General features: G+C 38.2%; 1 protein-coding gene across 4 annotated transcripts in view; it reads left to right on the forward strand.

Moving 5' to 3' along the window:
• The window catches only part of CPEB4 (cytoplasmic polyadenylation element binding protein 4), a 53,396-nt gene extending 35,150 nt beyond the window's left edge, over positions 1 to 18,246 (forward strand). For 3 of the 4 annotated variants that reach the window (XM_082213485.1, XM_082213486.1, XM_082213487.1), the window contains 7 exons: positions 1,044 to 1,067; positions 4,729 to 4,902; positions 6,782 to 6,871; positions 7,910 to 8,028; positions 9,041 to 9,155; positions 9,404 to 9,585; positions 13,133 to 18,246. In XM_082213485.1, coding sequence (XP_082069611.1) covers positions 1,044 to 1,067; positions 4,729 to 4,902; positions 6,782 to 6,871; positions 7,910 to 8,028; positions 9,041 to 9,155; positions 9,404 to 9,585; positions 13,133 to 13,360 — 932 coding nt within the window. In that variant the 3' untranslated portion in view covers positions 13,361 to 18,246. The remainder of the gene's footprint in view (positions 1 to 1,043; positions 1,068 to 4,728; positions 4,903 to 6,781; positions 6,872 to 7,909; positions 8,029 to 9,040; positions 9,156 to 9,403; positions 9,586 to 13,132) is intronic. The other variant, XM_082213488.1, reaches the window with a different exon arrangement.
• Positions 18,247 to 19,019: the final 773 nt, after the last annotated feature.

Genomic DNA, 19,019 nt, shown 5'->3' on the forward strand with positions numbered 1-19,019 from the left:
GAGTGGAGATATCGGGAACAAAAGTAACAAATCTTTTAGGAAAACAAAATGTTTTGCAGGGTTCATATTTTCTATTTTTTGTTGATGAAATGCCTGAACCCTCAGAATCAATACAAGTGGTTCTTAAATAGTGGGCTGTAAGCTTTGCTGTATGTTCCTAATACTGAGTGCTGAATACGATATAATGTGACATATGATGCTCTCTGCCTAATGGACTATCCCTTGTTCTGGAAATTAGGGGGATGTAATCTTGTTTCTGGGTTTAATAGGTAAAAAAGAACGTTGCTGGTTGCTGCTCTGTGCATGAGGTGTTTGTTGATGTGTGAAGCTTTTTAACTCAAAAAGCTATAGCATAGCTGTATTTTTCTTCTTCACTGGCAGCATTGAGAAGCTAGAGTATTGGAGCAATTTATTCTCAATGGCCAAAGCTGACAAATAACAGAGGGAGTGCAATAGATGTAGGTAGAAAGCAACCAGTTTTGATGCCTCATACCTAATCTACAGAGTCCTGCACTGGTTTATCCCAATTGATCATGTGCTTACAAGTGACTTGCTAGATGTGGGGCTAAACTGGGAGTTGTAGGCCCTTAGACATTGACCTTCCTGTGTTGGATGTCATGGTGTTTGTATGGTCCTGTCAGTTTTTCCTGTATAAATTTTTCACTGGGGAGGGTGGTACCTTGTAACCAAATGTCATGATATTGAGGAAACACACAGAATGCTAGAACTGAAGTCGAAAGATGCAGTGTCCTAGCAACATGAGAGAAACAGTCACTACTAATAAAGTTGCAGATCTGCAGGGTGCCCTAGTGAGCACAAAGCAGCTAAAGAGTGAGTTTTCAAAATGAGATCTCTTTGCTAGCTTCTGTCATGTTGTTGTGTACCCAGTGACAAAAGATGTGGGTATGGGTGGAAGGTTTCTTAAGTGGTCTGCAGCGCATTAAAGCCTAAGAACCACTGAACAATCATAAGGGAAGTGAAACAATATATATATATATTTAACAATGTTTGAAAGGCTGTTTTTCTTCTCATTTGACATGCAGCAAGGACATATGGGAGAAGGCGAGGTAACAACATTCCTCTTTAATTTTCTGATGTTTAAAATGTCTCATGGCACAGCTAATGCACAATCTGCTTCTGTAAGGAGGACTGGAAGCAGTTTTTTTTTAAAAAAGCCAGGCTTCCTCAATTTGCATGCTGTGGTAACCTTTAGTAACTTAATGTAGTGGCTCCCAAAATTAAGACTACCTAGGCAGAATTAGGATAGTTATACTGAGGCATGGGGATGAGGAGGCGTCAATCAGTGTTACTACAGTGTAGACTATATACTATATATGTAGGTCTGACCTTATGTGTGGGTGTGGGTGGTTGTTGCTTAGAAAAGCACCTAAGTGACTTGGGCTCCAGGTCTATTTTTCAAAGGTGACTTTGGCCATGATGCACTGTAATAGGAAAAAGACAATGGTTATCATATGTACTCTGACATGGGTGATTTAATACTGCTTCTTAAATCGTGTCCCCTTGTGGAATCAGATTGCTTTTCTGGTTCTCTCCTGTGAACAAGCTAAAAAACTTTGTGTCTGAGAGGTGGCTGGAGCCTTGGAACTGTAATTGTGTGTTTTGAAGAGCTCCTCAGCTGCTGCTTCATAATAATAATAATAATAATAATAATAATAATAATAATAATAATAATAATAATATATGCCATCCATCTGACTGGATTGCCCCAGCCACTCTGGGCAGCTCCCAACAAAAAATAGTAACAGCACAATACATCACACACTAAAAACTTCCCTAGCTTGGGTTGGGGGCACTAGCAATCATAATTTGAAGTTGGGGGGAGTTTCATGTCATTTGTGAAAATGGATCCTGGCAATTAAGTCACTTAGGTGCTTTGTGGAATGAGGGAACTGCATTGCTCAGACTTCATCTTCTGAACTTGCATGTTGAGTAAATAACCATGAATACATGCCACTTTGCTTAGCTTCTTCAACACTTTCTTGTTTGGGGTGAGGGAAGCATTTCTGCAATAAGAATAGAGTAGTAAGGAGAGTTAATACTAAAGAAAAGGAAGAGTGGCTATATGTAGTCCAGGAAAAGGGTCTGCAAATTTAGTTTTCAAAGAGAATTCATCCCTTTCAGTGGGTTTCAGATCATTACATTAGAAAGCAAATGTTGTAGAATGCTGGTAATGATAATGGGATTAATATTGTTGTGCTCATCTTCTAAACAGGAGTTGTTGTTTTTTTTGATAGGTTGTGGTAAACTGGTTCACTGTTTATTAGTGACTCAGATTTTATTGACATGTTTGTCTTCTGGGGGCACCCCTTGATCAGAGAGGTGAGGCGTTTGAGAGGAGGAGACAGATCTTCTTACACTGATCTGCCCTTTAGCCCTTCAGCCAAGAACCTTAGAGTTGCCACTTCCCATGTCAAAAGGAACCTATGACATTCCTGTTGCCGCCCTTGTTGAATGATCACATAGAGGAAAGCATGACAGTGCCATTGACAATATGTGTAGCTTGCCATATTCAGTATATAAGGAACAATGTTTTCAACCATCTTGGTGTACTCTAAATAAAACTGCACTGTGATGTTTCATCAAAAAGGGATTGTAACACATTTTTTCCTTCTGTGTGAATGTTAATTTAAAAGAAACTGGAACACTAGCCAGAAACACAAGTTTCCAGCCTGTCTTGAAATGATACAGGAAGTCAGGTGCTAAAGTGATCAGTTTTGTCTATATGAATGTTAAGCGGTATGAAACAAAGTACCACTTTCACAGTAACATATACAGTAAGTACCATAGCAAGGAGACCCCTACATAATTAATAGCAGAATGATTCTTGAAACATGGCTTTCCTAGATAATCCATTAATCTTGTATAACATCAAGGTACTGGTTACTATTAGGAAACAAAACCACCTAGAGTCTACATCTGTCTGTGGTGATACATCTATATCACTTCAGTCTGAAAGAGTGAAGAGTCACAGAACCAAATGCTTCCTCTACAAAAACATCGAACATTGAAAGCTGGCATATTAGGGGGGTAAGGCTAGGCTATAACCTTTCCCCCTGACATGCTAATCTTATATGTGTGGGGACTTTTCTTATATGGAAAAACACACAATTGCATAAGTTCTTACTTCTCGTATGTAGTGGTACAGCCAAGACTGATGAATGAGCCTCAGCTTGTTTCATGTTGGCTAGGAAATAAGCTGAGAAGTAACCAGTTTATTTCTAAGCCAACTACCCTTTGTTTACTGGATTTTACTCATCTACTAGTGGTGTTCTGGTAGTGGTAGCAAGCTGCAGGGAAAAGCAAAGGAGGGGCGTCTCACTCTTCCTTTCCCTCGTTCTCATAACAAAATCAGGGAAATGTGGTTTTCCCAACAACAATGTTGGTAGGCACTGGAAAAAATGATTTTCCAGGGGTTAATTGTGGCGCAGGTACCTACGAAGGTAAAAGAAGGAAATCTTCTTTCCTTGCTGATACCACCATTGGGGATGAAGGGAAGGACTTCAATAACGTTTGAGGTCAATATTCATTTTGGTGGTATATTTCTATACTTTTGTGATGACCAGTGATTTTTGCAAATAAATTTGGCTGGCTGCTCACAGGAGGAAGTTTAGGAATAGGCTAGTGGGTAAGAAGGGAATGAGTGGGTAGAAGTTTGGGAGTCTGATTGGATGGAAGAGGAATTATTCTATAGATCAGAATAAAACCTGAGCTGAAGAAGAATTCAGGGGTGACAGCAATATTTGCTTCAAGGTTGAGGGCAAGCATTAAGTTTTTATTCTGCCTTTCTTCCTGAAGTTCAGTGAGGCATGCATTGTTATTCTTCCCCATTTTATCCTCAAAGCAGCATTGTGAGGTAGGTTTGGCTAAGAGAGAGAGACTTCTCCAAGGTCTTCCCAGCACTAGTGTAATAACCTAACAATTATGTGATGCTGTATGCCAAGCATTATGAGACCCATGAAACTCATACTTCCAGGAAGTGTTACAGCATTAGTTGGTTTACTGTGTCAGTAAAAACTAAGGCTAAAGAATTTCAGATTTGGGGAGGGGAGTATTTGTTTGGTAGGATATTTTACTACTACTGTCACATTGTGACTGTTCATGATTTCAAGTCTCTGAGATTAAAGTGTAAATTAGATGTGGGATATTTCACTTCATCTGAACTATGCAGTTATATGGGGTTAGCTGAAATCTTGCAACTTGCAATTCCACAGCATTCTTCATACGATATTGGGGAAAGGCACCAAAATTATTCTTAATATATTTGATAAAGCATTTATTTGCAGCATACGTTTGAAAAATATTCAATTTGGTGTGTGTTGAGAAGAGAATTGGGGGATATATTGACGGTAGAGGTTAGCCATTTAATGATTTTGATTGTGCTTGTATTATATTATGGTACATTACCTTGAGCTGCCTGCATAACAGTTGACAGAAAAAAAATATAGAATTAATAAATAATATTAAAATGAAGTTTTCCTATTTTGTTTCATAGATAGTATTAACAGGGCATCTTTGTATACCCAAGAGGTCAGGCTGTAGGAGTAAGAAAGACATGTAGTTAATGTTACTGTTAATTATGTATGCAGAAGGGAAAATCCGCTGACATGTCTGATGTAGCAGTTAATATTAATGAAATAATTGTATCTATCCAAATAGAATTTTCTTCTGTTAGTATGTTTTGCATTTCCCCCCTCTTTTCCATTGTAGGTCAGTCTTCACTGTTCCCAATGGAAGATGGGTTTTTGGATGATGGACGTGGGGATCAGACGCTCCATAGTGGCTTGGGATCACCACACTGCTTTTCCCACCAGAATGGCGAGCGAGTGGAACGGTACTCCCGCAAGGTGTTTGTAGGTGGTTTGCCACCTGATATTGATGAAGGTATACTTGGACATCAGTATAGCCAAGAATACCCACATTAACCATAAGGGGCAAGGCTTAATTGTGACACGTGGGAGGGGTGGACCCTCATGTCTTGGCTATGTGCAATTTTGGGGGGGCTGTGAAAATAATTACCTAAGCTATGAGCTGCCAAATATGCAAGCTGCTGGGTTATGAACTGTGAGGATAAGGAGTTATGAGCTGGACAGCTCATGCGATAGGTTTTCTTTCCATCTAGTTCCGTTAGTTGCATATTATGTTGAATGACATCATAAAACTCTTTATGAAGGTCTTTTATTTTGGAGATGGCTGTGCTCAAGACTTTATGTTAAAGCCATCAATACAGGCACCAATTTAGATCAGCGTCTGACTTAGAAGTGGAGTGCAGTGCTTCGATTGTTTTAGGGAGCAATACACAAGGCACTGCCTTTTTGCAACCACCGTATATTTCACAGGGGGGATGAATTATTCCTACACCTCAAATCTGTTTTAAGCATAATGAACACTACTGGGGGTGTGCTTAACAGGGTGAGAGTTATTACAGTATAGACTTTCATTTGAAAACAGGGTTTAAGTAGATGGACAACCATGGATGAATTTCTTTAGCTGAATGGGTCTCTGCCATGGGTATCTATTTTGTATTGCTCATGGTTGGTTTTGGTTTTTAAAATATATATGTTGTTTTTAAATGCTTTTTGCTATTTTTATTGTGCATTGCCTTGAAACATTTGTGTAGAAGGCAGTTAGTTGATAATAAATAAATAATAGATCCCACTAGGTAATTAGTTATAAGAACAAAATAATGCCTCATTTTTAACAATAATTTACATGACTTTCTTTGGGATAGCTAACCCTAAAATACTATTTTCAAATTCTGTTAATTTGGAAAAACAGTCCTTAGTAAGCTGCAAGCAATGTCCCAATATCTCTTTAGCACCTCTGTTGCTTGCATGCACATGAAAGTATCTGGGAGGCTTGTGACTGGGTCAGAGATCACTTGCTTTTACGAAAAGAAATCCTGACACATGTTGAAATCCAGAGGATAGTTTGAGAGGGATTTAGGGAAAATAGTAAATGAATGGAAGTGGGTAGATCACATATATTTTATTTATTCAGATACTGTGTTATAGAGAAACACTAAATTTTCTTCCTTTAAATAGCTTTAATTATGAGTTTGTTTTAAAATTAGACTGACTTTAAGAATTCTCTATCTGCTGTTGTTAGCATGAGCTGTACAGGAGTTAGATTTGTGTAATATTAGCCAGTATGTAAGTCACCTGATCTGAATTTTGAAATGGAAGGAGGCTTTGAAATGGCTGCAGCAATTGCTTTCTGTTAATGTGTTCTGTGCATACTGTCTGCATCTTCGTCTCTATGGCTATTACATAACTGCTTTCTAGAAGCCCTGCCGAAGTTAGTCGGAGGTCAAGCTCAGATAATGTGCACAGATGTGGCATAAGCATGTGATGTGAGCAGGCATGACTAGATCGTGTGATATTCCTTTCTCCCAGCCTTTTGCAAAGCAGCTTGCAAAGCAGACTGCTCAGCACACTGATTCAGACTCTGCACGCTAGCTGTGGGAGAATGCCTGAAGCTAGGATCTGGTAGCTGTTTAGGTTCAGTGATTTCGCTCCTTTGAGTGGCTTGCTGCAAATCTTTATTTGTAATCTAAAACACACAGCTATCTGAACTGTTTTCTTTATTATTAGACATATGTTTTGACTTGTCAAGCCTTCCCTTTAAACAATAAAAATATCATCAGCTCTCTGTTAGCATTACAGAAAATACTTGTAGGCTAGACCAAAGGGTTATTACCAACTTACCTGAAATCACTGTATGATGTGGTGTTTTAATACTTGCTTTTCCCTCTGACCTGCAGATGAGATCACCGCTAGCTTTCGCCGCTTTGGCCCTTTGATTGTGGATTGGCCTCACAAGGCTGAAAGCAAGTCCTATTTTCCTCCTAAAGGTAACACTTAGTATTTTATATGTAACATTTTGTGTCCCGTCCTTCCTCAGAAGAGCGCAGGTTAACTGTGATCTGGTGACATCTTGTTTCACCTATTGAACTTCACAACTGAGCTGGGATTTGAACCTGGCTCTCTTTGTTCAAGCCCAACACAATCCACTAAGATACACAATATTTTCCTACTATGTGGGCACAGTAAGGTTGCAGAGTATGGATTTATTTATTTATTTTTAGTATTATTCTCTGTACCTTTTGTTTGTTTGAAATTGTTCTTCATTGCTGCTATTGCTCTAAGACCCTGTTGTACTTTGAATACTTTAGTTGGGCTATAGATAAGAGGGCTCTATTTAATCATAGTTCAAGATTATTTATTTCTGCTCCTATTCAGTATATTACTTGGTTTATTTAATCCAGAAACGGGGAATCTGTGGCCCTCCAAATGTTACTGGACTCCAACTGTCATTAGCCCCCCGTTAGCATAGTCAGTGGTCAGGGATAATAGGAGCTGTAGCCCAACATCTGGGGGGGGGTGTTCAGCTACATTTTACTCAGAGTAGATTCACTGAAATTAATCAGCTTGACTAAGTTATGCCCATTTATTTTAACAGGACCAGTTTGAATTAAACTTAGTTGAATACCATTCCTAGAGAGCCATAGGTTCTCCATCTTTGCTTTAACTTCTCTCCCCTCACCCCCTGTTCCTTGTTCTACTTAAATCTTTCACTTTGAATGACAAAAGCTTATGTGTTACAACATACACTGTATAGGGAGTTTGCCATTGAAGTTGTGGCCAAGAAATGTAGGAAGCTTTGGCTCTTGTAGCCTGCTCCCACTCTTATTAATAAAAGCAATTTGTTTAGATCAGAGCTTTTCCAACTGCTTCTCCAAAAAAACCTTCATATTCCCTAAATATGGGCTAAGGATTTGTTCATCTCTATGGTCTTTTTCTTGGTTATGTGGAGCCTAAGTAGATAACTACAACGCTCTGAATCTCACAGAATTTTTGCAGTGTTTGCCTCTGTTTCTTTATCTACATAGGATATGCATTTTTGCTGTTCCAAGATGAAAGCTCTGTGCAGGCTTTGATTGATGCATGTATTGAAGAGGATGGAAAACTCTATCTGTGTGTTTCCAGTCCCACAATTAAAGACAAACCGGTAAGTGGAATTGTCAGGTATGTGTAATTTAGAAGAAGATGGACACAGAAATTGGGTGCATAAGTGCTACATTTTCACAAGGCATAGGTTGGCAATACATGCTTTCTATCTACGTGAGCACATACTACCATTATTTTTCAATAAATGTGCACTTTTCTTTGGGTTAGTGTCGAGATAATTATTCCAGAATATAGAATAGCAGGCATTAGGCCAAACTTGGCTAGTCTTTACTAACCTGATTTGGGGCCAAATCCCACATGTTTCATATCTGATCTCCAGCATAGCCCCATCCCCAAAGAGACCCTCCTATTCTTAATCTGTTTTCTCACAAGCAGAGATCTAACTCCCACTTCAGTATGAATCCAAACATGTCTGCAAATAGACTTCAATGGGCCTTGCTATAACTATCAACCAGCTGGCTGGTGGTTACAGCAAGATGCTTTACAGTTGCCATAATTATGTCAGGTGATTGATGGGTGGTCAGCCCCACCCACCTATAATTGTTGGTCTGCATGGCAGGAGTATGGGCCACTGGCTGGATGTAGCTCTTTATCCGTTCTAGGGGAAACACTGAGGACTAACCCATTTGTCACATGTAATGCACTTGTGTACATCCCCCTCCCCTCAGTCCTTCACTTCTGAATAATTTAATGTGTGGACAGAGGTTTGTTGTGATGACTGAGCCATATCTGAGTAAAGGACATGGTGGTTCATCTTTCTTAGACAGACGTGTGGACTGTGCAAGCTGCTTCCTTGAGGAGTGCCCTCTCTCCACCCTGGTAGCCTATTGTGCTCCTGCTTCACAAATTCCATATGTGAAACCTGGCTTTGTTATTGCTTGACTAGATAAGAATGATTGCTAGGAAAGTAGCCTCTAAAATCCCATGGACATGCAGGAAACACTGTTGTTGTAACATCTTAATGATGTGCGTGCTGCAGGGCAGGGTGGTGGTGGGATAATTTGACTGTCAACTTGAATTGTGAGTGGTAAAGTCTCATCTTCTGCTTGTAGGTTCAAATCCGGCCTTGGAATCTTAGCGATAGTGACTTTGTGATGGATGGCTCACAGCCTCTAGATCCGCGGAAAACCATTTTTGTAGGAGGAGTTCCACGACCCTTACGGGCAGGTATGGTATGCAAAAACAAGTGCAGTGGCTCGTTGATTCTATCCAAGCTGCCTTACTGCTGTGAGAGAACATTGTGTCCTTATTTCTATTGTAGAAGTATGCCAGTGCTTGCTAAATTTAACTTTTGCTGACACTCAAATTATTTCCAGATACAAGAGTACAAATAAACATGCTTTTGCCCAGGGTCTAGAAAGAGAAGTATGTATATAAAATATCTGGGTAAATCATTTGTTACTACTTTATTTTAGTGGAGCTTGCAATGATAATGGACCGGCTGTATGGAGGAGTTTGCTATGCTGGAATTGACACAGATCCTGAGCTGAAGTACCCAAAAGGAGCTGGGCGTGTTGCATTTTCTAATCAACAGAGTTACATAGCTGCTATCAGTGCCCGCTTTGTTCAGCTGCAACATGGAGAGATAGATAAACGGGTAAGGGCTAGAGCACATTCTGTGTATTACTCAGCATTCTTTCATGGGTTTATTTCCATATAAGTGCCCGTGTGTGGCAGGAGAAAATGTTGTATTAAATGGAAAATATTATCTTCCCTGTATTCCTAGCATACATGCATAAAAAAGCCATACCACACACAAAAAAGCTATACCACAAAGCCCCTCCATCATCCCAGAGATCCAGAGGTGGGGGGATCTAGTTTAACATTGGCTTTTAATGCCTTCTGGCACCTTCTAAAACTGTTGTTCCCTTCAGAGAAATTTCCTGTAGCACAGCATAAGCCTGTGTTCCTAATGTTATCCTGTTACCTCTGCATGACTTGCTTTGCTGTTGGCCTCTTTTTCACCCCTGCCTATGTGCTGGAAGTAGAATGGTCATTTGGTTTATGAAAGTAGAATGCAAACTGCTGCACTATTTGCATTCATTTCTACAGAATTTGTTTGAGTCTCTCCAAGTCCTGTTTTAATTCCGTGCAGGTTACACAGCAACAATATGCAATCATCATTTTATGTTGATGTTAGTGCTAGCTTCTTAATAACATATGTTCACAGCACATGCCAACAAAAGCAAAAATAGCTTTGCCACAAATGTCCATATTTCCCTGTATGTAGCTCGTTGTCATCCTTCCTTACTTTGCCAAACCTTTATTAGGCATTACAAATATAGGCCATCATAAAACATCCACATATAAAATTTAAAAATATATACAAATAAACAGCCATGTAAAAAATATGTAATAATGAGAATTTTCGTTGGAGTTTCTTCCTGCTAAATTCACCACTCTGAGAGATACTATTGATAAAAACTCAGCCACCCTTGCAGTTATTTCCAAGTTAATATCGGACAGATATTTTCTGATATTTTCATTGTGCTGTGTCATTCACATGGTGGGAAGAAAGAGTTAGGATTAAGGAACAGGCAGTATTTTGTTGTGGTGTAAGATCTTGTGAGCCAGCTCTGTCACTCAGCAATTTGAATACCATGATTTCCTTGATTGGAGTTTTAGGGAGGAAAAGCAACTGAGCAAATTGTGCATATTGATTTGTGGTGGCTGGTCCTTCTCCGAGTTTAGAAGAGCTGTCATGTTTCAATTTCTCATACACAGTAATGGCATGCAGGTTAGATTTACTGTTGCTAGCAAAACGTACCTGAAATCTGAGCAGGAAATGAAAACATTCCTGTCCATGTCCTCCAGCAGATTTAGGCATATGCAGATCCTTTCTAGACTGAGTCCCCTTTGCATAAAAGCCGTCCCTCTTGCTGGATTTCCATGTCCAGAACCTGCATCTGTGGGTGCGCTTCCCCCTTGGGGAATGGAGCCACAGATGCAAATCAAACATGCCACTTTTGCACAATCAGATCCCAGTTTAATAAACTAGGATATGCCCTTTGCTGTCATTTTGTACTACTCCTCACATGAGTGGCAAAAACAGACCATGGTTTCCTGTTACATGTGAAGCAGGGACTATGACTAATGACTTCCAAACAAGCCAGATTTGCAAGACAGCTTCCGATGCAGCCACTGTCAGTTTTAACAGCACCAGTCAGCTAAGAGGTTTTTTTTCCCTGAGGGAGGAAATCTAAATTTAGCCCCCTCGCATTCAGTACGGGCTACCACAGTTGGTGATAACAGTGGCACCCATTTGTTTGGCAAATCCAGACAATCAGTGTGTACTGTAGTCAGTGAAGATATCTGGATCATGTTGTGCCTCTCTTTTTGTGTGAAAATCTAGACTTTGACATTAATGCTCTCTCAACCTCACACACACATACACATGTTTTTATAAAACTCAATTTAAAGCAAATATCACTACAGCCTCTGAAATATATTTCTGTCCAAAACATATTCAATGAAATAAGGAGTTGTTTATTCACGCTTCTTAACATTGGTTAGGAAACAGTGATGTTCAACATTCAATTATTTTTAAAATCCTTTAAATGGTGCAAATAGACAAGATGACACAAGATCCATGATTGGACTGAACCCCTTTTTAATAGTAAATTTAGTTGGTGGAAGAAACTGAATCAGGCAGCGGTGGGAGGATTTTTTTTAAAGCATCTCTTCGACTCCATATTTGCATGAGTGGACTGGTGGATATTCGTTAACTGGAGGAATTATCCTGTTAACCGAATGTCTGCCAGTCCACTCTTCAAACAGAAATTCATGGTAAGACCAATTTCCATCCTTTTCCTGCTTCAGATTGTCCCCCTAATACTATCATCAACCTGACATATGGTTACTGTATGTTTTGCTCTGCATGGCAAATAATCAAAATTGCTCCCCCACCCCACCCCATAACTATTAAGAAAATGGCATGGGGGTGGGGGTGGGGAGAATTAAAGCCTTCTCTCCCTGTGCAGTATTCCAGATCCAAATCAGGCCTTTTAAAATAAAACCAACAATCCTGAAGAGATCCAATCACAGATATCCGTTCTTGTGTTGTTTCCATGGTCTCTACCCAGTGGTGAGGCTTAAGCAAATATTAGATGGTTTTATTTCAGCAAAACTCCTCAATCTCTTGTTCTTATGGGGCACCTCAGTAACTTTAATTAAAAAATACTTTCACATGTTCAAAATTGACTTGACATGCTGCCAGTTAGGAACAAATACTTTTTTAACCAGTAACACAGAACTCCCCCAATATGATACTTTGACCAAACATTTCAGCACAATCAAAATACCCTTTTCTTTCTCCCTTGCCAAATTACTGCCTTACACATCACTTACTTAATGGTGTGTCTTGTATAAAACAAAACAAATTCTTAACATGTGCAAGCATCCTAAGAATTATTGGGACAAAAACATCTGTAGGTTTGCATGGTGTCTCTTAGCATGCTGCCAAAGATATGGTGGTGACTACTAGCCTGGATTGCTTTAAAAGAGGGTTTGGCAAATTGATAGATAACTTTAAGCATCAATTAGTAAAATATTTTTTATTAATAATAATAATAGCAGCAGTAGCAGTTGTATTTTCATCCTGCTCTTCCTCCAAGGATCTCAGGGCAGCATATATACTTCCTCTCTCGCACCCTCAATTTTATCCTCACAGCATCTCTGTGAGCTAGGTTAGACTCAAAGAAGGTGACTTGTGCACAATTATTCAGTAAGCTTTATGCCTCAGTGGGAATTTGAAAACATCTGTCTGAGGATCTACTCAAGAACTCTGACCAATGTGTCACACTCCACATTCAGAGACCTACAGGTATAGGACAATATACACATTTTAATAACAGTAATAAAATAACCTTAATAAACAACTTATGAAAACCAAATTACTGGTGGACATATAACAAGGGAAAGCTATAGCTTTCCTGCCCTGTTTGTAGGTTTCTTGGAGGTATCTGGCTATCCATTGCTGGCAACAGGATGCCCGGCTAGTTGGATCCTTGCTCTGCTCCAATTGAGGTTTTCTTAAGGCACAGTGGAATATTCATTGAGGCATCTGTATTAACAGTTAGATTGCAGTAATCGACACAGAAGACACTCTAGCAGTGTAAACTTTCTCTCTCCTTCTTTTAACACAGGTGGAAGTTAAGCCATATGTCTTGGATGATCAGCTGTGTGATGAATGTCAGGGGGCCCGTTGTGGTGGAAAATTCGCTCCATTTTTCTGTGCTAACGTTACCTGTCTGCAGTATTACTGTGAATATTGCTGGGCTGCTATCCATTCACGCGCTGGCAGGGAATTCCACAAGCCCCTGGTGAAAGAGGGAGGAGATCGCCCGAGACATATTTCATTCCGCTGGAATTAAGTGATTCCTGCAGCGTGTTCATATGCAGGCCTCAAAATAAGTGCACTCTTCTGTTATCCTGATTCCCATGCCCTCCCTTCCTCTTCTCTCTTATTCAAGATAGCATGTCCTACTGTTGTAGTCTGTAACTTAACAATAGTGTAAAAAAAGAATGACCTATAATCATATAGGTATTTTGTAGAATCTTGTCATTAAACTGTATTGGGAACTGCTATTCATATGGATAACACAGTGCATGGAAACCAGGTTCTCTTACTTTTAGTTACCCAGGGGGACACTGCTTTCCTGCTATCTTTTCTTGAAGGAAGAGAGAACAATATTAAGAGAAGAGAAATGAAACAATAGAGTATTTTGTTTTTTAATTAAATTATTGCTAATAACAAAATCAATAGAATACTTTTATGAAAAGTAATCATGAGATAGGAACACTATGAATCTATTCTGACACTTTGTCCAACCCACCCTTCCTTCTCCCCTTCCCTGCCCAAACCTCTGGGAAGCCTGTTTTCTTGCCGCCTATGATTTTATAGCAATGGAAACAGTTAGCCGTTAACCTAGTAACAGGAAAGAGCATGTTTAAAGCAACAAAAATGCATGAGCAAGGTTTAAAGCAGCATTAAGTTAAATGTTTTATTTAAGGGTTCCGAAGCTATTTTTTTAGCACAGTACGTGTTTCTCACCGTGCCTCCGACTTCCCACCACATTCAAACTTTTACTAATTGAGTAGGCAGAGCTTAGATCTGTGTTCTTCATCCAAGCAATCACATTTTAAAAGTTCCTGAATGTAAATCCTGGGTCAGTTTACTACTGGGGGTGGGTGGGGAGTGCACTTATTCTTTGATGTTGTTGTTGTTGTTGTTGTTATATTATTATTATTATTATTTTTAAAGAAGAAACTTCATTATCAGAATACAGCCCTAGAAATCCTACCAAAGCTAAAGTAATGACAACTAGTGAACTGGCATGTCCTCTCCTGAAGAACAAATGTATAGATTTTATTTTTGATGGTTATATAGAACTCTATATCCTAATTTACTAATGTTAATCAGGGGCCAGCCTTTGCTCTCCATTTTGACGTGAAATACAAGAACCTAAAGATATACCTCAAGATTATGATTTTGATTCCCACCTCCCCCGCCTGCCTCTAAGACACTAGTAATTCATTCTAACCACACAAATCAAAATTTGGCTACTTACTGGGCTTACTCTGGGACGTAAATGTGTTTTAATCTCTGAATGAAATTGGATCATCAAAAGCATAAGAGGGACAAAGTGAAGTCTGTTTCCAGGGATGTTATGCACTGTTGGTTGAATGAATATGCATTGCATATTGGTAAAGAAGAATATGCTTGTCTTTCAGCAGAGAGCAAGTAAGAAAATCTCAATAAATAATTCTTTTTGGAACTTAGCACAGAAAATAAAGAATTCCAGGGCTCTAATGTACCAACTTGCTGAGAAATGCATGGGTTGTTTGAACCATATAAGTGAGAACACAGTAGATGTTAAAGCTAAAGCACAGGATGGTGTTGGTTAGTTTGATATAGTCACTCGAGCTCTGTAAAGCTGAGAAAATTGATAGGAGTGAATGAGTTCAGTTCTTAAGAAATGATTTTGTAGCAGTGTGCAAAACAACCCAGTCCATTGGCAATCTGAACTGGCATGGTACCACCATAGACTCTTAAACCAAAGACTTGCCTTAGCACAGCTACAGACAAAAAAAAGCAAATCTCTTCTGTAAGCCCTCTCCCTCCCCTTTCCTTCCCCCTCCCCAATTATCTTTGAGAAGCAGTTTTGATTTTCAACACATAAAACATACCTTGTTATTTTCCAAAGGTCAAAATGGAGACATTTGCTGTCTACTCGTCAAGTAGAGAAAGGGAGCTGCTTTTAATGAAATCCCTGCAAATATTGACAACAGTAAATGCAAATGGAGAGTGCTCTTTTGTAGACTGTCAGGGACCTTTTTCTCTGAAGTACATAATTATAGTTGGAATATTCGTTTTAATTTTTTTAAATGCTTGTAGGTGGCTTGGGGTGTCTTATTGTGCCGATCCTACCCAGTGAACAGGTGAGATGGGTTACCATTACAAGAAATAACACTGTTTGAGAAGTAGCTTTGAATAATAATTTTTTCCCTTTGTACATGACCTGCTGAATTTCGGTACAGTGTTTTTGTAGCTAACTTATTTTGTCATGCACATAATGTATATTTGTTATGCACTACTTTTGTATATCTTGTTTTTCCAACAGTGAACATTTTTAGGCACACTTTTCACTGACGGGATATCTCTTTATGCAATACCTCAATTTTTCATATTGCAAAGAGTAGCTTTTTGTACTTTTATTACTGAGAGATCTTCATATACTTCATTTTTTAATATAAATAATTTTAATAAATTTTATTTTCTTATATTCTGCTTTTTATACATTTCAGTGCTCTGCATACATTTTGAATTATGGATGTTGTGCACTGGCAATGCTATTTTAGAATTTGCAGAGAAAAGAAAGCATGTTGCTTAAACATCTTTAGCCCAGCACCAGGTATTTGGTGTACATATAATTTAAAAAAAAAATACTTATATGTAAAGTTGAGACTTAAAAAGAAATTTTTAAAAAGCATGAAAGTGACAAATGAGAGAGTTTGTCTTTAGACCCTTGAAATTTAATGCATAAGCATAGAGTAGAAGTTTAAAAGTAACATCCCAAATTGTCTACCGCTTCTTAATAGGTTTTTAAAAGTAATACACAAATGCAGATGTTTTTTGGTGAATGTTTAGCCATTTTTAATCTTAACAAATTGATGTTAGGTGTTTGCAGAGATGTGTCTGCTCTTTTAAATCATATGTAAGGAAATAAACCCAAGCCTGCCCAGTGGTGGGCATGTAATGTTAGTATGCATGACTAATATTAAAAGAAAAATGTTATTCTACTAATATTCACTTGTGGTGATTGTGTGAAAAGCGTGTTTACAGATTATTTGGTTACACTTCAATTTACAGGGCATAAATGATTATCTATATTACTCTGTACTCTAGATAGTGCTAATATAATATGTCCTTCTGATTACATGGGAGGGTGGAGTTGCCATGTCACTCCAAGCATAACTAACATGTAATTAGTTTTAAAATCTTAGGGTATCACTTTATTTAAAGGGGTGTAAACAAGCATGTCATTTTCTCTCACAAGCATGGCACTGGCCATGTACTTACAATGTAGTTACAGAGTAATTACATGGTTATTTTTGCAATGTAAAATAAAGTGTTTCTGATTATTTTATATGTAAAGGAACCCCCACTGCCCCGTGCTTTTTTGGTATATAGTATCTACTTCTCCATACACAGACCTCTGCAGAAAGCAAATCTAAAACTTGCAGTGAATGACTTTAGTGTTTTATAAGGATGCTGTTGGAAAGACTTGATAATTCACCCCTTTTTTGTTTCTTGAAGAGTTAAAGCCTTCTGTTTTAAAAGGTGATTTAAAACTTGAATGTGATGAATTGTGGCAAGTTAACTTCAAGTTATGTGCAATACTTATTTCAGACTTCTGGAAGATCTTTGCAGTGTAATTCTTTGTTTTTAATTGCAGACATTTAAAAATGTCATTTTCTACTGTTCTAGTAAATCCTCTTTCTTGCTGGTGTTTCTAAAGAAAAGAATCAGAAATCAATCTTTCTACTAATGTAAATTTGAGATTATTTTTTAAAAAAAGGAATAAAAGAGGTTTTGGTCATTTGCTTTATTTTATTATCTTATTTTAAAGCTACTGTGATTGATAGCATTGTAAGAATTGGGACAATATTGTATTCAACTGTTTTATTTTTTATATTTTTAAAATTTAAAGTATAATTAGTTTTTATAATTTTCATCAGATTCTTTTGTTATATTTTTTGGAAGTGAAACTTTTAGCAAGTGGGTGTCTAGTTTTTACTAATCCCTAATATGTTTCCCCCCGATGTAATGCTCATATTATCAGAAGGAAAAGTTATTTAAGTATGTCAGTTACTTGTACTACTTGGCTGAATTTCCATATAGTTTTTACTGTGTATGGGGAGGTTGTAGTATTTATTATAGCATTTTAAATAAGGGTAATTCATTTTTTATTAAAGTCATTTTCACATTAAGTTCATATTTTTGTATGTTCTACTCTAAGTTATAACACAAGTTTCTTTTTTAAGAGAGTTCATTTGTTGAAGTGCTAGTGGAAAATTAATGTTATTAAATAGTTTGCAAATGACTATTTATACCAGTATGCATATAATTTTTAAATATTTGTAATGTGAGATGTTGAATGAATAAAACTTTTAACTCAATGACTACTCAAGCTGTTATTTTGAGCTCTTCAGCATCGTGACATAACCACTATTCCTTTTTGACTTCATTATTTTATGAAGGAACAGTGTTGCAGAGTGGAAATCATTTTGCTACACGTGTCTCTAAGTCAAATCACTGGCCAGCCATGAAGTGCAGTTGTTGACCTGAAGGACAGTCATATCCCAATATTGCTCAGATTTATGTGATTGCTGTTAGTGATAACAGTTGTAAACCACTATGTTCTAGAAACAACTAACATCTGACCTGCAGTAGTGTTTTATTCTCTGCTTCAAAAGAAGTACTAAAAATTAGACAATGATTCTTTTATTCTTTCTACTTTGGACCTTGTGAATTGAAGAGCCAGTGTAAGGGACAGAGTTTTGGACTTTGACCAAGGTGGCTAAGATCTAAATAGCTGCTCAAGGAAGGAAAGGAGGGAGAAACAAAAATAGAGGAGACTTGAAAGGTGCACTGGTTTTTCTTCAACCCAATGAGTTTCACATCTTATGACTCCTGCAATGTTCTCCGTATAATCATAAGCCAGGAAATAGTTTTAGTAAAGAACTATCTACAACAGATCTTCTCTCCTTTTGCTACTTTCTCTCTCTGGCATCTAGCCCTGCTTCTTGCTTGGGTCAAACCTGCTAAATAAGAAATAAGCTGAAATGCTCACATTTATCCTTACAGCTCCTAAAGGAGCCCTAGTTAACCAGAACAGTCTTCTGTACTACCTTAGATTAACGTGCTTAACATGTGATTATTATTATTATCATCTGTGAATTTTCTGAGTCATTCTTGAATTCCATAATACAATTGGCCATTTCCCTTGGATACTTGAGATGCAGCTTCCATGGCCTTGATATTGATATATTTAATAAGCAAATCTGCCATTTTCCGCCAGGTCAGAACCCTTCTAGTATTTTGTCATGTTGTCCTGAGATGATTTTGAGAGTTTGGCCTCCCAGTGGTGTCAGCTTCGATGTCTCAGTCCTAGGCATATTCAAGCCCAACAATAGGAGATAGTCCTAAAGAACTTTGTTTTCAGACATCGCTAATCACAGAGAGTGTGCTGTTAGGATAAGCCTTCAGCTGCTGCTCAAATGTCACCCTGGGGGTAGAGCCAAATACTGACTATTTATATTTTGTAAATTTGGTACTTGGGGAAGATCTGCTGTCTCTGGCAGGAGTCTCATGTGACTTTGGCATGAATCTTCAGCAAACTCAGCATCTTCGCATCTATTTTTAAACATCCAGCCTTCAGAATGTCAGCTAGGCCAAAAACAAACAGCCAAGTGTTCAGTCACCTGCTTCCACTTACTGGTCTTCTGCTACTTAATCATCAGGACAAA

The sequence above is a fragment of the Podarcis vaucheri genome (assembly GCF_965113315.1).
Source record: "Podarcis vaucheri genome assembly, chromosome: 2".
In the NCBI taxonomy this organism is placed as follows: domain Eukaryota; kingdom Metazoa; phylum Chordata; class Lepidosauria; order Squamata; family Lacertidae; genus Podarcis; species Podarcis vaucheri.